The 18357-nt window shown below is 52.4% G+C and overlaps 1 protein-coding gene across 4 annotated transcripts in view; it reads left to right on the forward strand.

The window, feature by feature from the left end:
• The first annotated feature begins 311 nt into the window (after positions 1-311).
• Positions 312-18357, forward strand: part of LOC121272933 (extracellular matrix protein 1-like) — a 19751-nt gene continuing 1705 nt past the window's right edge. The window contains exons 1-6 of one of the 4 annotated variants that reach the window (XM_041179817.1): positions 319-454; positions 1535-1624; positions 7958-8122; positions 9190-9611; positions 12620-13039; positions 16437-16657. In XM_041179817.1, the coding sequence (XP_041035751.1) occupies positions 379-454; positions 1535-1624; positions 7958-8122; positions 9190-9611; positions 12620-13039; positions 16437-16657 (1394 nt within the window). In that variant the 5' untranslated portion in view covers positions 319-378. Of the gene's footprint in view, positions 455-1534; positions 1625-7957; positions 8123-9189; positions 9612-12619; positions 13040-16436; positions 16658-18357 lie in introns of all 4 variants that reach the window. The other 3 variants (XM_041179814.1, XM_041179816.1, XM_041179815.1) reach the window with 3 other exon arrangements.

Genomic DNA, 18357 nt, shown 5'->3' on the forward strand with positions numbered 1-18357 from the left:
AGTCCTGGGACTATTGAGGCAACTGAGCCAAGGGGACGGAAGTTTCCTGGTCAGGCTTCCCTCCAGCATTAGCCCTCTTTGGGGGCCTTGAAGGGTGGACAGTTTTCCATTCGCTGCAGGAACCCTAAAGCGACTTGAGCAATGCGAGAATGGACTGGTTTTTTTCTCTCTCTCTCTCTCTCTCAATAGAATATATAAATATTATCTCTCTGTTATGCAAGTTGGGAGGAGTTCCAAAAGCTGACACACACACACACACACACACACACACAAAGACACAAGCCGCAGAGTTAGGGCAATACTCCCCCCCGCCCCCCCTGCACGAATATAACAATCGCTGCGCGCTGTGTCCACATCCACATCCACGGTCGAAACCAAATGATGAAGACAATGTGGACCCAGTTCCTCCTTGCTCACTTTCTCCTCCTCAATTCTTTCACCTTCGCCGAACATCGTAAGTCTCTCCAATGACTTTGTTTCCAAAAATGTGACATTTTTTTTTGATGCTGCAACATTGTGCGAAAAGTTGCCTGCCAGAGTTTTGAAACAAAGTTTGACGGCGCCGGGAGGTGGGGGGTGGGGGGGACGGGAGGTGATGTCCCCTCCTGCATCGGGTGAAACTCCTGTTATTTAACTGGAGCGGACCCAACGCAGGGAGACTTATTCGAAATATTGGGGTCTCTTAGGAATTGCTGCCCTAGCCCACTTGGAGCGGAGTTAGTACTGAGGGAGTGCCGCACTGTCACAGGGTCAGTACTGAGAGAGTGCTGCACTGCCGGAGGGTCAGTACTGAGGGAGTGCTGCACTGTCGGAGGGTCGCTACTGAGGGAGTGCCGCACTGTCGGAGGGTCAGTACTGAGGGAGTGCTGCACTGTCGGAGGGTCGGTACTGAGGGAGTGCCACACTGTCGGAGGGTCAGTACTGAGGGAGTGCCGCACTGTCAGAGGGTCAGTACTGAGGGAGCGCTGCACTGTCGGAGGGTCAATACTGAGGGAGTGCTGCACTGTCGGAGGGTCAGTACTGAGGGAGCGCCGCACTGTCGGAGGGTCAGTACTGAGGGAGTGCCGCACTGCCGGAGGGTCAGTACTGAGGGAGTGCCGCACTGTCGGAGGGTCAGTACTGAGGGAGTGCTGCACTGTCAGAGGGTCAGTACTGAGGGAGTGCTGCACTGTCAGAGGGTCAGTACTGAGGGAGTGCTGCACTGTCGGAGTTGACATATTTTGGAGTTCCCTCTCAGCTAGACATAAAAGATCCCGTGGCGACTGAATTGGAAGAAGGTCTCTTGGATCAAAATTTATTCCTCAACCAACATCAGTAAAAAAAAATCTGGTAATGATCAAGTTGCTATTTGTGGAAGAAAAGTGGCTGTTGTGGGTTCCTGAACGACAACAATAACTTCACTTCCAAACCTAAAGTGCTTTGGGGCATCTTGAACAAAAGTATATATAAATGTATCGATGTGTGTGTGTTACACTAGGCGCGGCACACACCTACTGTTGTTATTCTTTCCTCTTCCATTTTTGTTGATTTACAGATTATTGGCTGGGATGGGCAGGTGTAAAACACGAGGAAGCCTCTGTGGGAAGTATTCAGATGGCAGCAAGGCCGGGTCCAGTGAGAGTTGGTGTGTGTGAGGATCTTGCAGGGGGGATATACTCTCTGGATTGTGGGTCTTGTCGGAACGATAAGTTGAGCTGTGCTCGGAGAGTTCCTGTTTATCACTTCAATGACTCATTCGCCTTGTATCCCCATGTCAGCTTCTAATTGCACAAGCTCTCACTTTCTCTGCTGCTCCCTAGCCCCCTACGTCCCACTTGTCAAAGAAGCAGGATCAAGGCTGTTCAGCACCCTACGACTGTTCTGCTGTTCAGCTGAAACACTAATCCATGCCTTCGTTATCTCTAACTTTTCCAACACTCTCCTGGCCGGGCTCCCACATCCTACGCTCCATAAACTTGAGGTAATTTAAAACTCTACTCATCCTTCACTACCCCTGTACCTCCTCCAGCCCCTATAAGCCTCCCTACCTCTGTAACCTCGTCCAGCCCCTACACCCCTCCCAATCTCTGTAACCCCCTCCAGCTCCTACACCCCCCCTTGTCTCTGTAACCTCCTCCAGCTCCTACACCCCTCCCTATCTCTGTAATCTCCTCCAGCCCCTACACCCCTCACTATCTCTGTAACATCCTCCAGCCCCTACACCCCTCCCTATCTCTGTAACCTCCTCCAGCCCATACACCCCTCCCTATCTCTGTAACCTCCTCCAGACCCTACACCCCTCCCAATCTGTGTAACCCCCTCCACCCCTACACCCCTCCCTATCTGTGTAACCTCCTCCAGCCCCTACACCCCTCACAATCTCTGTAACCCTCTCCAGCCCCTACACCCCCCCTTGTCTCTGTAACCTCCTCCAGCTCCTACACCCCTCCCTATCTCTGTAATCTCCTCCAGCCCCTACACCCCTCACTATCTCTGTAACATCCTCCAGCCCCTACACCCCTCCCTATCTCTGTAACATCCTCCAGCCCCTACACTCCTCCCTATCTATGTAACCTCCTCCAGCCCCTACACCCCTCCCAATCTGTGTAACCCCCTCCACCCCTACACCCCTCCCTATCTGTGTAACCTCCTCCAGCCCCTACACCCCTCACAATCTCTGTAACCCTCTCCAGCCCCTACACCCCCTCCCTATCTCTGTAACCTCCTCCAGCCCCTGCACCCCTCCCTATCTCTGTAACCCCTTCCAGCCCCTACACCCCTCCCTATCTCTGTAACCTCCTCCAGCCCCTATATTCCTTCCTATCTCTGTAACCAACTTCTGCCCCTACACCCCTCCCTATCTCTGTAACCTCCTCCAGCCCCTACACCCCTCCCTATCTCTGTAACCTCCTCCAGCCCCTATACCCCCTCCCTATCTCTGTAACCTCCTCCAGCCCCTACAACTCTCCGAGATCTCTGCGCTCCTCCAATTCCGGCCTCCTACGCATCCCCTCATTTCTATTGCTCCACCATTGGCGGCCGTGCCTTCAGCTGCCTGGGGCCTGTACTTTGGAATGCTAATTCATTCTGAAACTAGATGGTGCAGTGGAGGAACTGGATGCCAATTTTGTACTTAATACCACATTTACTTACGCAATGCAACATTACGTATGTCGGCCTCCCCTTCCTAACCAACACCCAGTGTACTGGAGGTCTCTGTTTGGCAATCTCTATTATGCAAACTTAGAAACCTCCGCATCTGGAGATACCTGAGGTAGATGAAGCACACGCGCTTTCGTCTCTTTCTTTAGATTGTGTTTCCTGGAACAGGTCGCTAGGTGACGCTAGAGGCTATAGCTCGAGGGGTGTCACTCCGCATCCAACTTGGCTGACCGGGGTCGATTCTCCTGCTGTTATCCCCTGCCAACTCCCTTTGAAGTATCCTCTAAAAGGTCTAGGGGTTTTACAGAGTAGTTAGCAGTCGGTGTGGGGGAGGTGGGGGTTGTGGGGGGTGAATGAGTGAGTTGCTCTGGCCGATCCACAGGGGAATGCTGGGCATCTCACTCTGTGCGTGCCAGGCCCTTTGATCATAGGGGCTGAGTGACTCTGGTCCAGCTTAACTCCTCCCTGTCCACCTTGGTGACCTGTGGGTTCAGCGGTTCGAATCCAGGGACGGTGGTTAGGCCGACTGCCAAGAGACTGGGGCCTTCTAGCGGGTCTTTGGCCTCCTTCGAGGATTCTGTTTCAGAGTCCGGCTCGGGCGCTAGCACAACTGGGCTGCTCCCAGTTTCTGTTGCTAGGCGACTTATGTTGGCATGGCGACAGGCTGCTCCTGAGCTTGGGCTGGCTTTTCTGGGCCTGGATGATTGGAAAACTACCTGCTGGTCTCTCCCGCATCCATACAAGGTAGGGCTACAAGGCTGTAGCCTGGGGTGTTGTTACGTATCCCTCTGCTGGTCAGTTAGATAGTAGGCTCCATGTCTTTTGGAACACTACTGCTCCTCTGGTGGATGAAAAGCTCTCACTGTACTGCCTGGTGGCTTTTCAACTAAGTGAAGCATCACCTTCACTCTTTCTGGGCCAATTTGGGAACTTTCCTGGTCCCCATTTAAAGTCGCCATAAAGCTGCCGGCTAGGCCAATCACTGACTTCTTAGCCAGGGCCTTTGGATTGGGAAGGGGCGCTTTCCCAACTTGTTCCACGTCTGCTGAAATACCGCTGCCCTCAAATGGAGTTGCATCTCCGGCTACGCTCCCTTGTGGCTTTTTGATTGGGGGAGACATCCCACTCCCTATCTGCGCAATTCTCTTTCCCTTTCCTGTTCCCCTGCTCTCTCTCTCTCTCTCTCTCTCTTTCCCTTCCTCTCTCTCTCTCTTTCCCTCTCCTGTGCTTCTCTTTCACTCTCCTTAAATTCTCGCTGTATTCTGAGCTTTTCCAGCTCGAATTGGGCTGGGGGGGGGCATGGATTCAGAGTAACGGTTGAACTCTACATCTAACTGCTCTAACAGTAATGTGAGATCCAAATGTTCTACCAACAGCTGGATTAGTTCACTGCTCTTCAGTTTACCGGTCAATTTTAACCATACCTTCCTAACTGCAGCTTTCAGTTGCTCTCTGCTAAAGGCCGCTAAAGTTTCATCATTCAAATTTCCTTGCTTGACCCACGTCTGGGCATCAAAAGTTGCCATTTTCTTAGTGTTAGGGAACAGAAATTTGCTGTGGTAAGTTACTTGTGTTTTAAACTTTGTTCCAGCCACCGAGTTTTCTTCTTTTGGCTTCCAGTTGACTCTTTTATCAGATTTGGCTCATGTCTTAGCTTGGAGTCTGGTCAAGTTCAAATGAATTATCCCAGATTTGACTAAGGCCATCTGCATTTCATAACCCAGGCTGGCCAACAGGAGTCTGCTAAGACAAAAACCCCGCAACCTTCATTTCAATTCTCAATGGTTGAGACACTCCACAACCTCTGAGACCCAGACAAGGGATATGCATCCCTCGTCAAAGCCAGAGGTGGGAGTCATGTGACACCAACCTCTTGTCCATGTTGGCCAGCCTGGGTTATGAAATGCAGATGGCCTTGTTATAGCTCTCTTTGAATTTGGTCTGTGCAGCCCAAAGTCTCTCTTCAAAGATAATGATGTGTGAGTTTCTTTGAAACTGCCAGGTATCTTCTTTTGTTTTAGGGTCACAGACAGACATAGATTCAGCCATTTTTAGGTCTCTGGTCCAGTTTGAAATTTTTGGACATAGTAATGTGCATATTTCTACATATTTTGTAAGAAAAATATACAGGGTGAGATCCTAGTCCCTCACAGTAATAATTCATTAACATGGAATTGACCCCCTAAACCTTTCCGCTTCCCTCTCTCCTCCTTATAGTATGCTCCTTAAAACCTGTCTGACTGAGTTTTTGGACACCTGTCCTAATATTTCCTCATGTGACTCCGTGTCAGATTTTGTTTGGTAACATAAAATGCCTTGGAACATTAAAGGCACTATACAAATACAGGTTGTTGTTCATTTTGAAAATGAACCTTTGTAACCCTTTCAACTCACCCATCCTCAACCCTCTCTTCTCTCTCTCTCTCTCTCTCTCTATCAGTCTATCGCTCCCTCTAAAAAAACAAACTTTCTTCCTTCCATTTTGTTTTCTCTCACCTCTCTCTCTGTCACACCCTTTCTTTCTCTTCCCTCACACTTCCTGAATTCTCTTTCTGTCCCCATTTTTCTCTCTCTCTTCTTCTCATTTTCTCCCATCTCACTCTCTTCCCCACCCCTGTCCCTCTCCCCTTCACTCTGTCTCCCTTTGGCACTCTAATCTTCCTCTCTTGCTCTATCGCCCTTTCTTTGCTCTCTCTGCCCTTTTTATTATTTCTCCCTGATATTCATTCTCTCCCCTTCACTTTCTCTATCTAGCAGTGTCTCATTTCTTTTCTCTCTCTCTCTACACACCACTCTCACCGCCCCACTTTATCCACTCTGTCTCCTTGGCCATCACACCCCTCGCGCTATCCAGTCTGACTCCAGTCCCATAACGTGTGGTTGATTCCAAATGCCCTCATGGATAGCCAACCCACCTGCCCAGGGGGCAACTAGGGATGGATGGGCTGTATTCATGACCTTGCCAGCAACTTCCACAGCCCAACAAATGACTTCTTCCGAATTTTCTAGACACTTCTTTCCCTGTCCATGCTCCCTTGTGCGTCTCCCTTTGTACGAGTGTAAACAGCTGCTTCTGTAGAAAGTCATGCGTGGCTAAGCATTGCAACTCTATAATTAGGGGAGGTAGTGGGCAGCTGAGATGAACACCCAGCCAAGCGCCACACTCCATCTGCAAATGAGTCATCGTCTCCAGACAGCAAGGATATTATTTGTTGCTGAAATGTTCTCTGCTCCTCGGATCCTGATGTCACAACTGGTTCCACCCCATCGGTGCCTGATAGGTGAACGGTTTCAGGCTGTTTCACGTCTACAAGCTACTCCTTGGAGACATCGTCTAAAAAGACATCAGGTTCCAAATGTATACTGACGGCACTTAGCTCTGTCACACCACCACTGATTAATCATGCTGCTTGTCTGGCAATCCAGTACTGGATGAGCAGAAATTTCCTCCAATTGGGAAGACCAAAGCCTTTAGAACCCCGCCCCCCCCACCACAATCCACAAACTCCGCTGCCAGCTGATGACTCCATCGCTCTCCCTGGCAAATGAGTCTGGGCCAAATCCTTTGCAAATTTTGGGGTCATATTTGAACCCAGGATGAACATCCGACCACATATCTGCTCTGACATTGTCAAGATCGCCTACTCGCACCTCCATAACATCACCCGACTCCATACCTGCTGTGGTATAAAGGTGTTCAGGCAGAGCAAGGATTAAAGTGGGACTAGAGAACAGTACCACCCGCAGCATGATGTAGAGAGTCTCATGATGGCAGAGTGTGTGTAGTAGAGTTTGGAAGGAACAGTATGGAGACCGTACCCAAGTATGGCAGTACCTTAGATATGTATATAGTTATGGGTTACCAATAAATGGCTTATGTTTAAGCATACAAGGCTCAGGACCTCGTACAGAGACACTAAACAACCTTACAGCATGAGCCTCAGCTCATCTTCTACTGAAAACCCCATCCATGCAGTTAGCTCTAGACTTGCCTATTCCAATGGATTCTCGGCCAGCATTGCCCCCTGTTCTGGCAATGGCTTGTTCTTAAAATTCTCATCCTCATGTTCAAATCCCTCTGTGGACTTGCCCCTTTCGATTTCTGTAACCTCCTCTGGTCCCCACACCCCTCCCTATCTCTGTAACCTCCTCCAGCCCCTACACCACTCCCTATCTCTGTAACCTCCTCCAGCCCTCACACCCCTCCCTATCTCTGTAACCCTCTCCAGTCCCAACACCCCTCCCTATCTCTGTAACCTCCTCCAGCCCCTACACCCCTCCCTATCTCTGTAACCTCCTCCAGCCCCTACACCCCTCCCTATCTCTGTAACCTCCTCCAGCCCCTACAACCCTCCCTATCTCTGTAACCTCCTCCAGCCCCTACAACCCTCCCTATCTCTGTAACCTCCTCCAGCCCCAACACCCCTCCCTATCTCTGTAACCTCCTCCAGCCCCAACACCCCTCCGAGATCTCTGCGCTCCTCCAATTCCGGCCTCTTGACCATCCCCCAATTCCCGTCGCTCCACCATTGGCGGCCGTGCCTTCAGCTGCCTGGGGGGGGCCCTGAGCTCTGGAATTCCCTCTCTAAACCTCTCCGCCTCTCTCTCCTCCTTGAGCTTGCTCCTTGACACCTCGCTCTTTCTGCAAGACATCACCTGTGCTATTATCTCCTCATGTGGCTCGGGGTCAGGTCTTGTCTGACTTACAAGTGCCGTGGGACGTTTTCCTACTTTGAAGGCGCTGGATAAAATACGAGTCGCTGTTGTTTCCAGCCCCCTGTGTTAACTCAATTTGTTCAATATTGTTTCTAAACAGGTGATAAAGAGAACAACGAGGTCCATGACGATGTGATTGAGCCTCCCAGCATAATACAGCGCGAGATCGAGCTGCCTCTGCCCACGCTCAAGCCGCATCGTGGAGCTCCTAGCCCACGCGGAGCGCAGCGCAGGACAGACTGCAGAGGCTCCCAGCCGTACCCAAGTATGGCAGTACCTTAGATATGTATATAGTTATGGGTTACCAATAAATGGCTTATGTTTAAGCATACAAGGCTCAGGACCTCGTACAGAGACACTAAACAACCTTACAGCATGAGCCTCAGCTCATCTTCTACTGAAAACCCCATCCATGCAGTTAGCTCTAGACTTGCCTATTCCAATGGATTCTCGGCCAGCATTGCCCCCTGTTCTGGCAATGGCTTGTTCTTAAAATTCTCATCCTCATGTTCAAATCCCTCTGTGGACTTGCCCCTTTCGACTTCTGTAACCTCCTCTGGTCCCCACACCCCTCCCTATCTCTGTAACCTCCTCCAGCCCCTACACCCCTCCCTATCCCTGTAACCAGCTCCAGCCCCGACACCCCTCCATACCTCTGTAATCTCCTCCAGCCCCTACACCCCTCCCTATCTCTGTAACCTCCTCCAGCCCCTACACCCCTCCCTATCTCTGTAACCCTCTCCAGTCCCAACACCCCTCCCTATCTCTGTAACCTCCTCCAGCCCCTACACCCCTCCCTATATCTGTAACCTCCTCCAGCCCCTACACCCCTCCCTATCTCTGTAACCCTCTCCAGTCCCAACACCCCTCCCTATCTCTGTAACCTCCTCCAGCCCTCACACCCCTCCCTATCTCTGTAACCTCCTCCAGCCCCTACACCCCTCCCTATCTCTGTAACCTCCTCCAGCCCCAACACCCCTCCGAGATCTCTGCGCTCCTCCAATTCCGGCCTCTTGACCATCCCCCAATTCCCATCGCTCCACCATTGGCGGCCGTGCCTTCAGCTGCCTGGGGGGGGCCCTGAGCTCTGGAATTCCCTCTCTAAACCTCTCCGCCTCTCTCTCCTCCTTGAGCTTGCTCCTTGACACCTCGCTCTTTCTGCAAGACATCACCTGTGCTATTATCTCCTCATGTGGCTCGGGGTCAGGTCTTGTCTGACTTACAAGTGCCGTGGGACGTTTTCCTACTTTGAAGGCGCTGGATAAAATACGAGTCGCTGTTGTTTCCAGCCCCCTGTGTTAACTCAATTTGTTCAATATTGTTTCTAAACAGGTGATAAAGAGAACAACGAGGTCCATGACGATGTGATTGAGCCTCCCAGCATAATACAGCGCGAGATCGAGCTGCCTCTGCCCACGCTCAAGCCGCATCGTGGAGCTCCTAGCCCACGCGGAGCGCAGCGCAGGACAGACTGCAGAGGCTCCCAGCCCTGTCCCAGAACCGAGCGGCACAGCCACGGGCCCTGGCACCATTTGGAGGTGCACTTCCCGCTGGCACGTCCCAGCGCTGCCAACATCAGGGATATCTGCTTTCACCTCGGGCACAGGACCACCTATGGCCGGGAAGATCTGCCAAGCACTGGCTTCAGCCATTTGCACCGACGAGGGTCCACGATCAACAGAATGGAGGCCGGCTTCGCAAAGTGTTGTCAGAAGCAGAGTGAAGCAGACAAGCTGGACTGCACGTTGACAGTGGTGAGTTTTTTTTTAATCCTCTTGTTGGGACCGTGGTTAGCTCCTCCAGCTACTGAGTTAGAAGGTCCTCATTCCATCCCTGACTCTCCTGGGGAAGCAAGCTCTCTCCGCTCCAGTGTTTTTACAATTCTCATCCCTGTTTTCAAGTCCCTCCACATCCCCTGCACCCCTCCCTATCTCTGTAACCTCCTCCAGCCCCTACACCCGCCCTATCTCTGTAACCTCCTCCAGCCCCCACACCCCTCCCTATCTCTGTAACCTCCTCCAGCCCCTACACCCCTCCCTATCTCTGTAACCTCCTCCAGTCCCTACCCCCCTCCCTATCTCTGTAACCTCTTCCAGCCCCAACACCCCTCCCTATCTCTGTAACCTCCTCCAGCCCCTACGTCGCTCCCTATCTCTGTAACCTCCTCCAGCCCCTACGCCCTTCCCTATCTCTGTAACCTACTCCAGCACCTACAGCCCTCCCTATCTCTGTGACCTCCTCCAGCCCCAATACCCTCCTTATCTCTGTAATCTTCTCCAGCCCCTACACCCCTCCCTATCTCTGTAACCTCCTCCAGCCCCTACACCCCTCCCTATCTCTGTAAACTCCTCCAGCCTCTACACACCTCCCTATCTCTGTAAACTCCTCCAGCCCCTACACCCCTCCCTATCTCTGTACCTCCTCCAGCTTCTAAACCCCTCCCTATCTCTGTAACCTCCTCCAGCCTCTACACCCCTCCCTATGTCTGTAACCTCCTCCAGACGCTACACCCCTCCCTATCTCTGTAACCTCCTCCAACCCCTACACCCCTCCATATCTCTGTAACCTCCTCCAGCCCCTATACACCTCCCTATCTCTGTAACTTCCTGCAGCCCCTACATCCCTCCCTATCTCTGTAACCTCCTCCAGCCCTACAACCCTCCCCATCTCTGTAACCTTCTCCAGCCCCTACATCCCTCCCTATCTCTGTAACCTCCTCCAGCCCCTACACCCTTCCCTATCTTTGTAACCTCCTCCAGCCCCTACACCCCTCCCTATCTCTGTAACCTCCTCCAGACGCTACACCCCTCCCTATCTCTGTAACATCCTCCAGCTTCTAAACCCCTCCCTATCTCTGTAACCTCCTCCAGCCCCTACACCCTTCCCTATCTTTGTAACCTCCTCCAGCCCCTACACCCCTCCCTATCTCTGTAACCTCCTCCAGCCCCTACACCCCTCCCTATCTCTGTAACCTCCTCCAGCCCCTACACCTCTCCCTAACTCTGTAACCTCCTCCAGCCCTACACCCCTCCCTATCTCTGTAAACTCCTCCAGCCCCGACAACCCTCCCTATCTCTGTAACCTCCTCCAGCCCCTACACCCCTCCCTATGTCTGTAACCTCCTCCAGCCTCTACACCCCTCCCTCTCTCTGTATCCTCCTCCAGCCCCTACATCCCTCCCTATCACTGTAACGTCTTCTAGCCCCTACACTCCTATCCCTGTAACCTCCTCCAGCCCCTACGTCGCTCCCTATCTCTGTAAACTCCTCCAGCCCCTACGCCCCTCCCTATCCCTGTAACCTCCTCCAGCACCTACACCTCTCCCTATCTCTGCAACCTCCTTCAACCCCTACACCCCTCCCTATCTCTGTAACCTCCTCCAGCCCCTACACCCCTCCCTATCTCTGCAACCTCCTCCAGCTCCTATACCCCTCCCTATCTCTGTAACCTCCTCCAGCCCCTACACCCCTCACTATCTCTGTAATCTCCTCCAGCCCCTGCACCACTCCCTATCTCTGTAACCTCCTTCAGCCCCTACACCCCTCCCTATCTCTGTAACCTCCTCCAGCTCCTACACCCCTCACTATCTCTGCAACCTCCTCCAGCCCCTACACCCGTCCCTATCTCTGTAATCTCCTCCAGCCCCTACACCCCTCCCTACCTCTGTAACCTCCTCCAGCCCCAACACCCCTCCCTATCTCTGTAACCTCCTCCAGCCCCTACACCCCTCCCTATCTTTATAACCTCCTCCAGCCCCTACAACCCTCCCTATCTCTGTATCCTCCTCCAGACCCTACACCCCTCCCTATCTCCGTAACCTCCTCCAACTCCTACACCCCTTACTACCTCTGCAACCTCCTCCAGCCCCTACAGCCCTCCGTTTCTCTGTAACCTCCACCAGGCCCTACAACCCTCCCTATCTCTGTAACCTCCTCCAGCCCCTACACCCCTCACTATCTCCGTAATCTCCTCCAGCCCCTACACCACTCCCTATCTCTGTAACCTCCTCTAGCCCCTACACCCCTCCCTATCTCTTTAACCTTTTCCAGCTCCTACACCCCTCACTATCTCTGCAACCTCCTCCAGCCCCTACACCCCTCCCTATCTCTGTAATCTCCTCCCGCCCCTACACCCCTCCCTATCTCTGAAACCTCCTCCAGCCCCTACACCCCTCCCTATCTCTGTAACGTCCTCCAGCCCCTACACCCCTCCCTATCTCTGTAACCTCCTCCAGCCCCTACGTCGCTCCCTATCTCTGTAACCTCCTCCAGCCCCCACACTCCTCCCTAACTCTGTAACCTCCACCAGGCCCTACAACCCTCCATATCTCTGTAACCTGCTCTAGCCTCTACAGCCCTCCCTATCTCTGTAACCTCCTCCAGCCCCTACACCCATCCGAGATCTCTGCGCTCCTCCAATTCCGGCCTCTTGCCCATTCCCCGATTCCCATTGCTCCACCATTGCCGGCCATGCCTTCAGCTGCCTGGGTGGTGGTGGTGGTGGTGGTGGTGGTGGTGGTTGGGGGTGGGGGGGGGTGGTGGTGGGTGCCTGAGCTCTGAAATTCCCTCACTAAACCTCTTCCTCACCACCCCCACTGTCCTGCGGACCTCTTTTGCTCTCCAATCCTCTCTTTTGGCTCTTTGTTAAATTTTTATTTGACATGATTGGGACGATTGACGATGCTGAATGTGACTGGTTGGGTTTGTGCTGCGTGGCCCATTTCTGTTCTGCCAGTCTCACCCTGCCTCATTTCTCACCACAGTGGGAGCATGAACTAAACCAGTTTTGCGAGGAGGAGTTTTCCATTAAAACTAAGCATCATGCTTGCTGTAAGGAGAGAGCCGACAGGCGGTATGACTGCTTTGCCAGGGACGTGCTGCATCACAGCTACAGGGGCGCAGGTCCGAGTGGAAGGAAGAGGAACAACAGCGTCGCTCACAGCCACACAGCCGCGGTGGAGATGAGGTTGCTGGATATCGTCTTCCCTCCCGCAGAGCCCAATCGGCACAACATCCACAACATCTGCCAGCTGAGGAAGATCCGGCCCCGCTACCCACCGAAGAGCCTGCCGCAGTCTGGCTATGGCACACTGACACGCCAAGCTCGGGCGCTTCAGCAGCTCGAGATCGGCTACACCAAATGCTGCAAGCATGACGACAAGTTGACCTGCGCGCACAAGCAGGTAAGGGACAGAGGGAGACACCCCCGAGGAGGTTCAGGAGGGCGGGGGTTGACGTGCTGCCTCGTTGACTCCGACAGCAGGAGGCACCTTCTGCCTTTCACCAGTCAGAAGGTACTCAGTTCGAGCCCCACTCCAGATATTTGAGCACGTAGGCCCGGTCAACATTCCCACTGCCAGTAATGAGGGAGTGCCGCACTGTCGGAGGGTCAGTACTGAGGGAGTGCCGCACTGTCGGAGGGTCAGTACTGAGGGAGCGCCGCACTGTCGGAGGGTCAGTACTGAGGGAGCGCCGCACTGTCGGAGGGTCAGTACTGAGGGAGCGCCGCACTGTCGGAGGGTCAGTACTGAGGGAGTGCTGCACTGTCGGAGGGTCTGTACTGAGGGAGCGCCGCACTGTCGGAGGGTCAGTACTGAGGGAGTGCTGCACTGTCGGAGGGTCAGTACTGAGGGAGCACCGCACTGTTGGAGGGTCAGTACTGAGGGAGCGCCGCACTGTTGGAGGGTCAGTACCGAGGGAGTGCCGCACTGTCGGAGGGTCAGTACTGAGGGAGTGCTGCACTGTCAGAGGGTCAGTACTGAGGGAGTGCTGCACTGTCGGAGGGCCAGTACTGAGGGAGTGCTGCACTGTCAGAGGGTCAGTACTGAGGGAGTGCCGCACTGTTGGAGGGTCAGTACTGAGGAAGTGCCGCACTGTTGGAGGGTCAGTACTGAGGGAGTGCTACACTGTCGGAGGGTCAGTATTGAGGGAGCGCCGCACTGTCGGAGGGTCAGTACTGAGGGAGTGCTGCACTTTTGTAGGGTCACTACTGAGGGAGTGCTGCACTGTTGGAGTGTCAGTACTGAGGGAGTGCTGCACTGTTGGAGTGTCAGTACCGAGGGAGTGCCACACTGTTGGAGTGTCAGTATTGAGGGAGTGCTGCACTGTCATAAGGCTAATTTAAACCAGGCAGCTTGTCTCTGATTGGTCAAGGCATTGTCCTGAGGAATGAGTCAATGAATGGCTATTTTGTTTAGTTGAAACAGGCCTTGAAGTCCTTCCTAAAGTGTGGTGCTCAGAATGGGACACAATACTCCAGCTCAGGCCTAAGCAGTAATTTTTAACCACAATTTGCCTCTCTTGTTTCATTAAGGCCCCTAAGCCCTGTCCTAAACACTCTTCCTGCTCCCCTGGTTCTGTAGCGACCCCCTCCTCTACCTCAGTCACTGCAGCGTGCCCCACCTCCCTCAACTTAACCTCTCTTTCTCTCCTACTCTGTCTGACATTAATCAGGGCTGGAATCCTCTGTCCCAGATCAGCTTCCGTTGTTTTGGTGATGGAGATGAATTTTCCCAATCTCTTGTCTTCACCACGCCCTAAGCCCTGCCGCCCCCTTTAATTGATCCTGGGTTTTTAATCTGGTTTCTTGCCTCTCCTTGGTAGTTGTGTGGTGAGGCAGAGGGTGCATATTATCTGGTGCACGAAACAGCGATGTGGGGTGAGTGTGTGTGTGACAGGCTGGAGTCTTCCCCCTGAATGTTTCAGTGCACAGAACTGACAGGTAGATGCATGTGGAAAGTTCTGGTCTTAGCTGAAACTAAAGCAATACCCCCCCCCGGTGGTAATGGGGGAAAAAAATTCAGCGCAGAATGCAACAGAGCTTTGCAGACTGGGGAGTCCCAGGTTCAAGGCCTGGCCTGTGCTGAGTTCAACTTGGACACGAGGATTTGGTTGGTTGGGGGTTGCGGAGGTCACAGTTGGCCTCAGTGCCTCATGCTAAGCCAGGGCAAGAAACCAGCTGTTGTCTGTTCACCATCCAGAGACCCTGGCTGTGTGGGTCCTGGTGGCGAAGGATCCCGCTTCAGACATCATGAAGTGGGCTTCGTAGCCTTGAGTATAATCAGAATCAGAATCACAGAATTGTTATGGCCCTTCTGGTCTGCACCAGCACTCTGAGCATTTTAACTCGGTGCCGATCTCCTGCCTTTTCCCCGTAACCCTGCACGTTGTTTCTGTTTAAATAATCATCCGATGCCCTCTTGAATGCCTCAATCAAACCTACCTCCACCACAGTGCCAGGCAGTGAATTCCAAACCCTAACTACTCGCTGTGTGAAAAAGTTTTTTCTCATCTCGCATTTGCTTCATTTTATCTGCTGTGAAAACCCTACCTTTTATCTTGTGCACTCATTGTTTTGAGACCTCATGCTATGGGTAGCAAGACCTCCTTAACAGCAAGTCTTTATTTACATATATACAGTAGAGGTTACAGGTATGAAGCTGACTCCATCCACAGTCTTTGCACATCTCTATCTAAACCCACGACCTCTACCATCTAGAAGGACAAGGGCAGCAGACGTATGGGGACACCCACCACCTGCAAGTTCCCCTCCGAGCTCCTCACCCCCCTGACTTGGAAATATATCGGCCATTCCTTCACTGTCGCTGGGTCAAAATCCTGGAACTCCCTCCCTAACAGCACGGTGGATGTACCTACACCACAGGGACTGCAGCGGCTCAAGAAGGCGGCTCACCCACCACCTTCTCAAGGGGGCAATTAGGGGTGGGCAATAAATTCTGGGCCCAGCCAGCGACACCCGCATCCTGTAAATGAATAAAAGAATAATCCATCTCTAGACTGACCCTAGCTCTGCATCATCACTGTCTGGGTGGTACTGCACTCAGTCTCACATTAACCCAGTATGTACCAGACCCTACTATTACAGGTCGGTAACGGATGGCACAAGGTGATGCCAACCACTGTTCAATAAACAGCTTGCTGTCACTGGTGCCTACAGAGGAGCCATCTGGATGTGAGGTGCTGCCTGTGGCATTGTATCCAGGAGAGAGTCTGCACCATTAGCAGAGCAGGAACAGGGATGGAGAAGGATGTATTTTCCCACTTTGTTGTGACTCTAATGACGAGCTCAGTCCGTTAGGTGGCGGGTTGTGGGGTGGGGGAGGGGGGGAAGGGTGGGAAATGGTGGAGAGCCGGGGTTGGGGGCGGTGGGGGGGAAGATGTTCTGGAGAGGTTTCTGCTCATGTCAGCCTGTGTGAAAATACTGCACAAGTTCACCGGAACAGACACCAATGTAAAATAAAAATTCTCTCTCTCTCACTCACTCTCTCTATCGCCTTCCCTCTCTGCTTATATCCCGTGTGTCTGTCCCCGTCTCTAATTCCCTGTGCGTTTATCAACCTTTCTTTCCCTCTCTCAACCCTCTTTCATTTCTCTTTACATCCTTGTTCTTGCCCCTCTTGTCTCCTTTGTGGAACGATTCTGCCTTTCGGTCTCCCCCTTCTGCCCGTCTCCCTCTTCCTTCCTTCTCGCGGGCCTCGCTCTCTTTCCACCTTTATCTGTCTTCCCTCCGTGCCTTCCCTCTCGCCTCCCCACTACCTCCCTCTTTTTCCTCTCTCCCAGTGGAAAGAGGCGCTGTCTCAGTACTGTGAGGACGAATTGTCTGTGAGGACTCAATACAACCGCTGCTGTTTGATGCATCACCACAAACGCTACGTCTGCTTCAGAGACAACGCTCCCTTCCCCAATTACGACCGTGAGAGGCGGAACATCAGCCTGACAGATGTGACGGAAGGTACCATGCAAACGCTGTGTCAGAAACCCTTCAAACTGCTGACCAAAATGTAAGTGGCGAATCTCACAAATTTATTCTGCAAAATTTGGGTAGATTTTTTTTTGATTCAAGTCAAAGATAATTTTGAGAAATGAACTTTTTGTCCCGGGCTCAACATCAGACGTTCCTAGTTAAGGGGTCAGAGATGGAGTAACCCTTCTTCTACACTGTCCCCATCAAACACTCCCAGGGCAGGTACAGCACGGGGTTAGATACAGAGTAAAGCTAACTCTACACTGTCCCCATCAAACACTCCCAGGACAGGTACAGCACGGGGTTAGATACAGAGTAAACTCCCTCTACACTGTCCCCATCAAACACTCCCAGGACAGGTACAGCACGGGGTTAGTAACAGAGTAAAGCTCCCTCTACACTGTCCCCATCAAATTCTCCCAGGACAGGTACAGCACGGGGTTAGATACAGAGTAAATCTCCGTCTACACTGTCCCCATCAAACTCTCCCAGGACAGGTACAGCACGGGGGTTAGATACAGAGTAAAGATCCCTCTACACTGTCCCCATCAAACACTCCCAGGACAGGTACAGCACGGGGTTAGATACAGAGTAAATCTCCCTCTACACTGTCCCCATCAAACACTCCCAGGACAGGTACAGCACGGGGTTAGATACAGAGTAAAGCTCCCTCTACACTGTCCCCATCAAACACTCCCAGGACAGGTACAGCACGGGGTTAGATACAGAGTAAAGATCCCTCTACACTGTCTCCATCAAACACTCCCAGGACAGGTACAGCACGGGGTTAGATACAGAGTAAATCTCCCTCTACACTGTCCCCATCAAACACTCCCAGGACAGGTACAGCACGGGGTTAGATACAGAGTAAAGCTCCCTCTCCACTTTCCCATCAATCACTCCCAGGACAGGTACAGCACGGGGTTAGATACAGAGTAAATCTCCCTCTACACTGTCCCCATCAAACACTCCCAGGACAGGTACAGCACGGGGTTAGATACAGTAGTCAGAGTACAGCATGGGGTTAGATACAGGGTAAAGCTCACTCTACACTGTCCCCATCAAACACTCCCAGGACAGGTACAGCACAGGGTTAGATACAGAGTAAATCTCCCTCTACACTGTCCCCATCAAACACTCCCAGGACAGGTACAGCACAGGGTTAGATACAGAGTAAATCTCCCTCTACACTGTCACAATAACATGTCCAAGCTGTAACCTACTATGGTCTTGTGGAATATTTCCATGAGCTGTTTGCTGGAACTAAAGTTGAGAATATTTCACTTTAATTAGCGATTGATTTATGGAAGAGGGCAGGGAGTGCCTTCAATCTCCAATGCACATATGACACCCCTCCCCGAATGAGGTGCCTACCCCCAATTCCTTCTGTCTTTTTTCATGGAGACCATAAAAAATTGGCCTGTCCACTGCTGACACCCTGCCCACGCCAGCTGTATTATGGTGTATCTTGGTCAACCAGCTTGCTTACAAACCTAATAGACCTCTAGTTATTTGTCTACATGCGGCTGGCGGACTTCACCTGCCCACCAAGTCTATTCTGTGGGTCAGCTCAGGGTTGGGTGACATGGTGGGGGATTGCCACGAGACCTATTGTACGTAACCCTCCTCTCCACCTCGATGCAAACTCGTCCGGTGAGGGCACGTAAAATCCAGCCTGTTATGATTTACCCACAGGAGGGAATACTTGCTCAGAAGCGAGGGAGAGTCCCTGCTCCC

This window comes from Carcharodon carcharias, chromosome 36, assembly GCF_017639515.1.
Source record: "Carcharodon carcharias isolate sCarCar2 chromosome 36, sCarCar2.pri, whole genome shotgun sequence".
Classification (NCBI taxonomy): Eukaryota; Metazoa; Chordata; class Chondrichthyes; order Lamniformes; family Lamnidae; genus Carcharodon; species Carcharodon carcharias.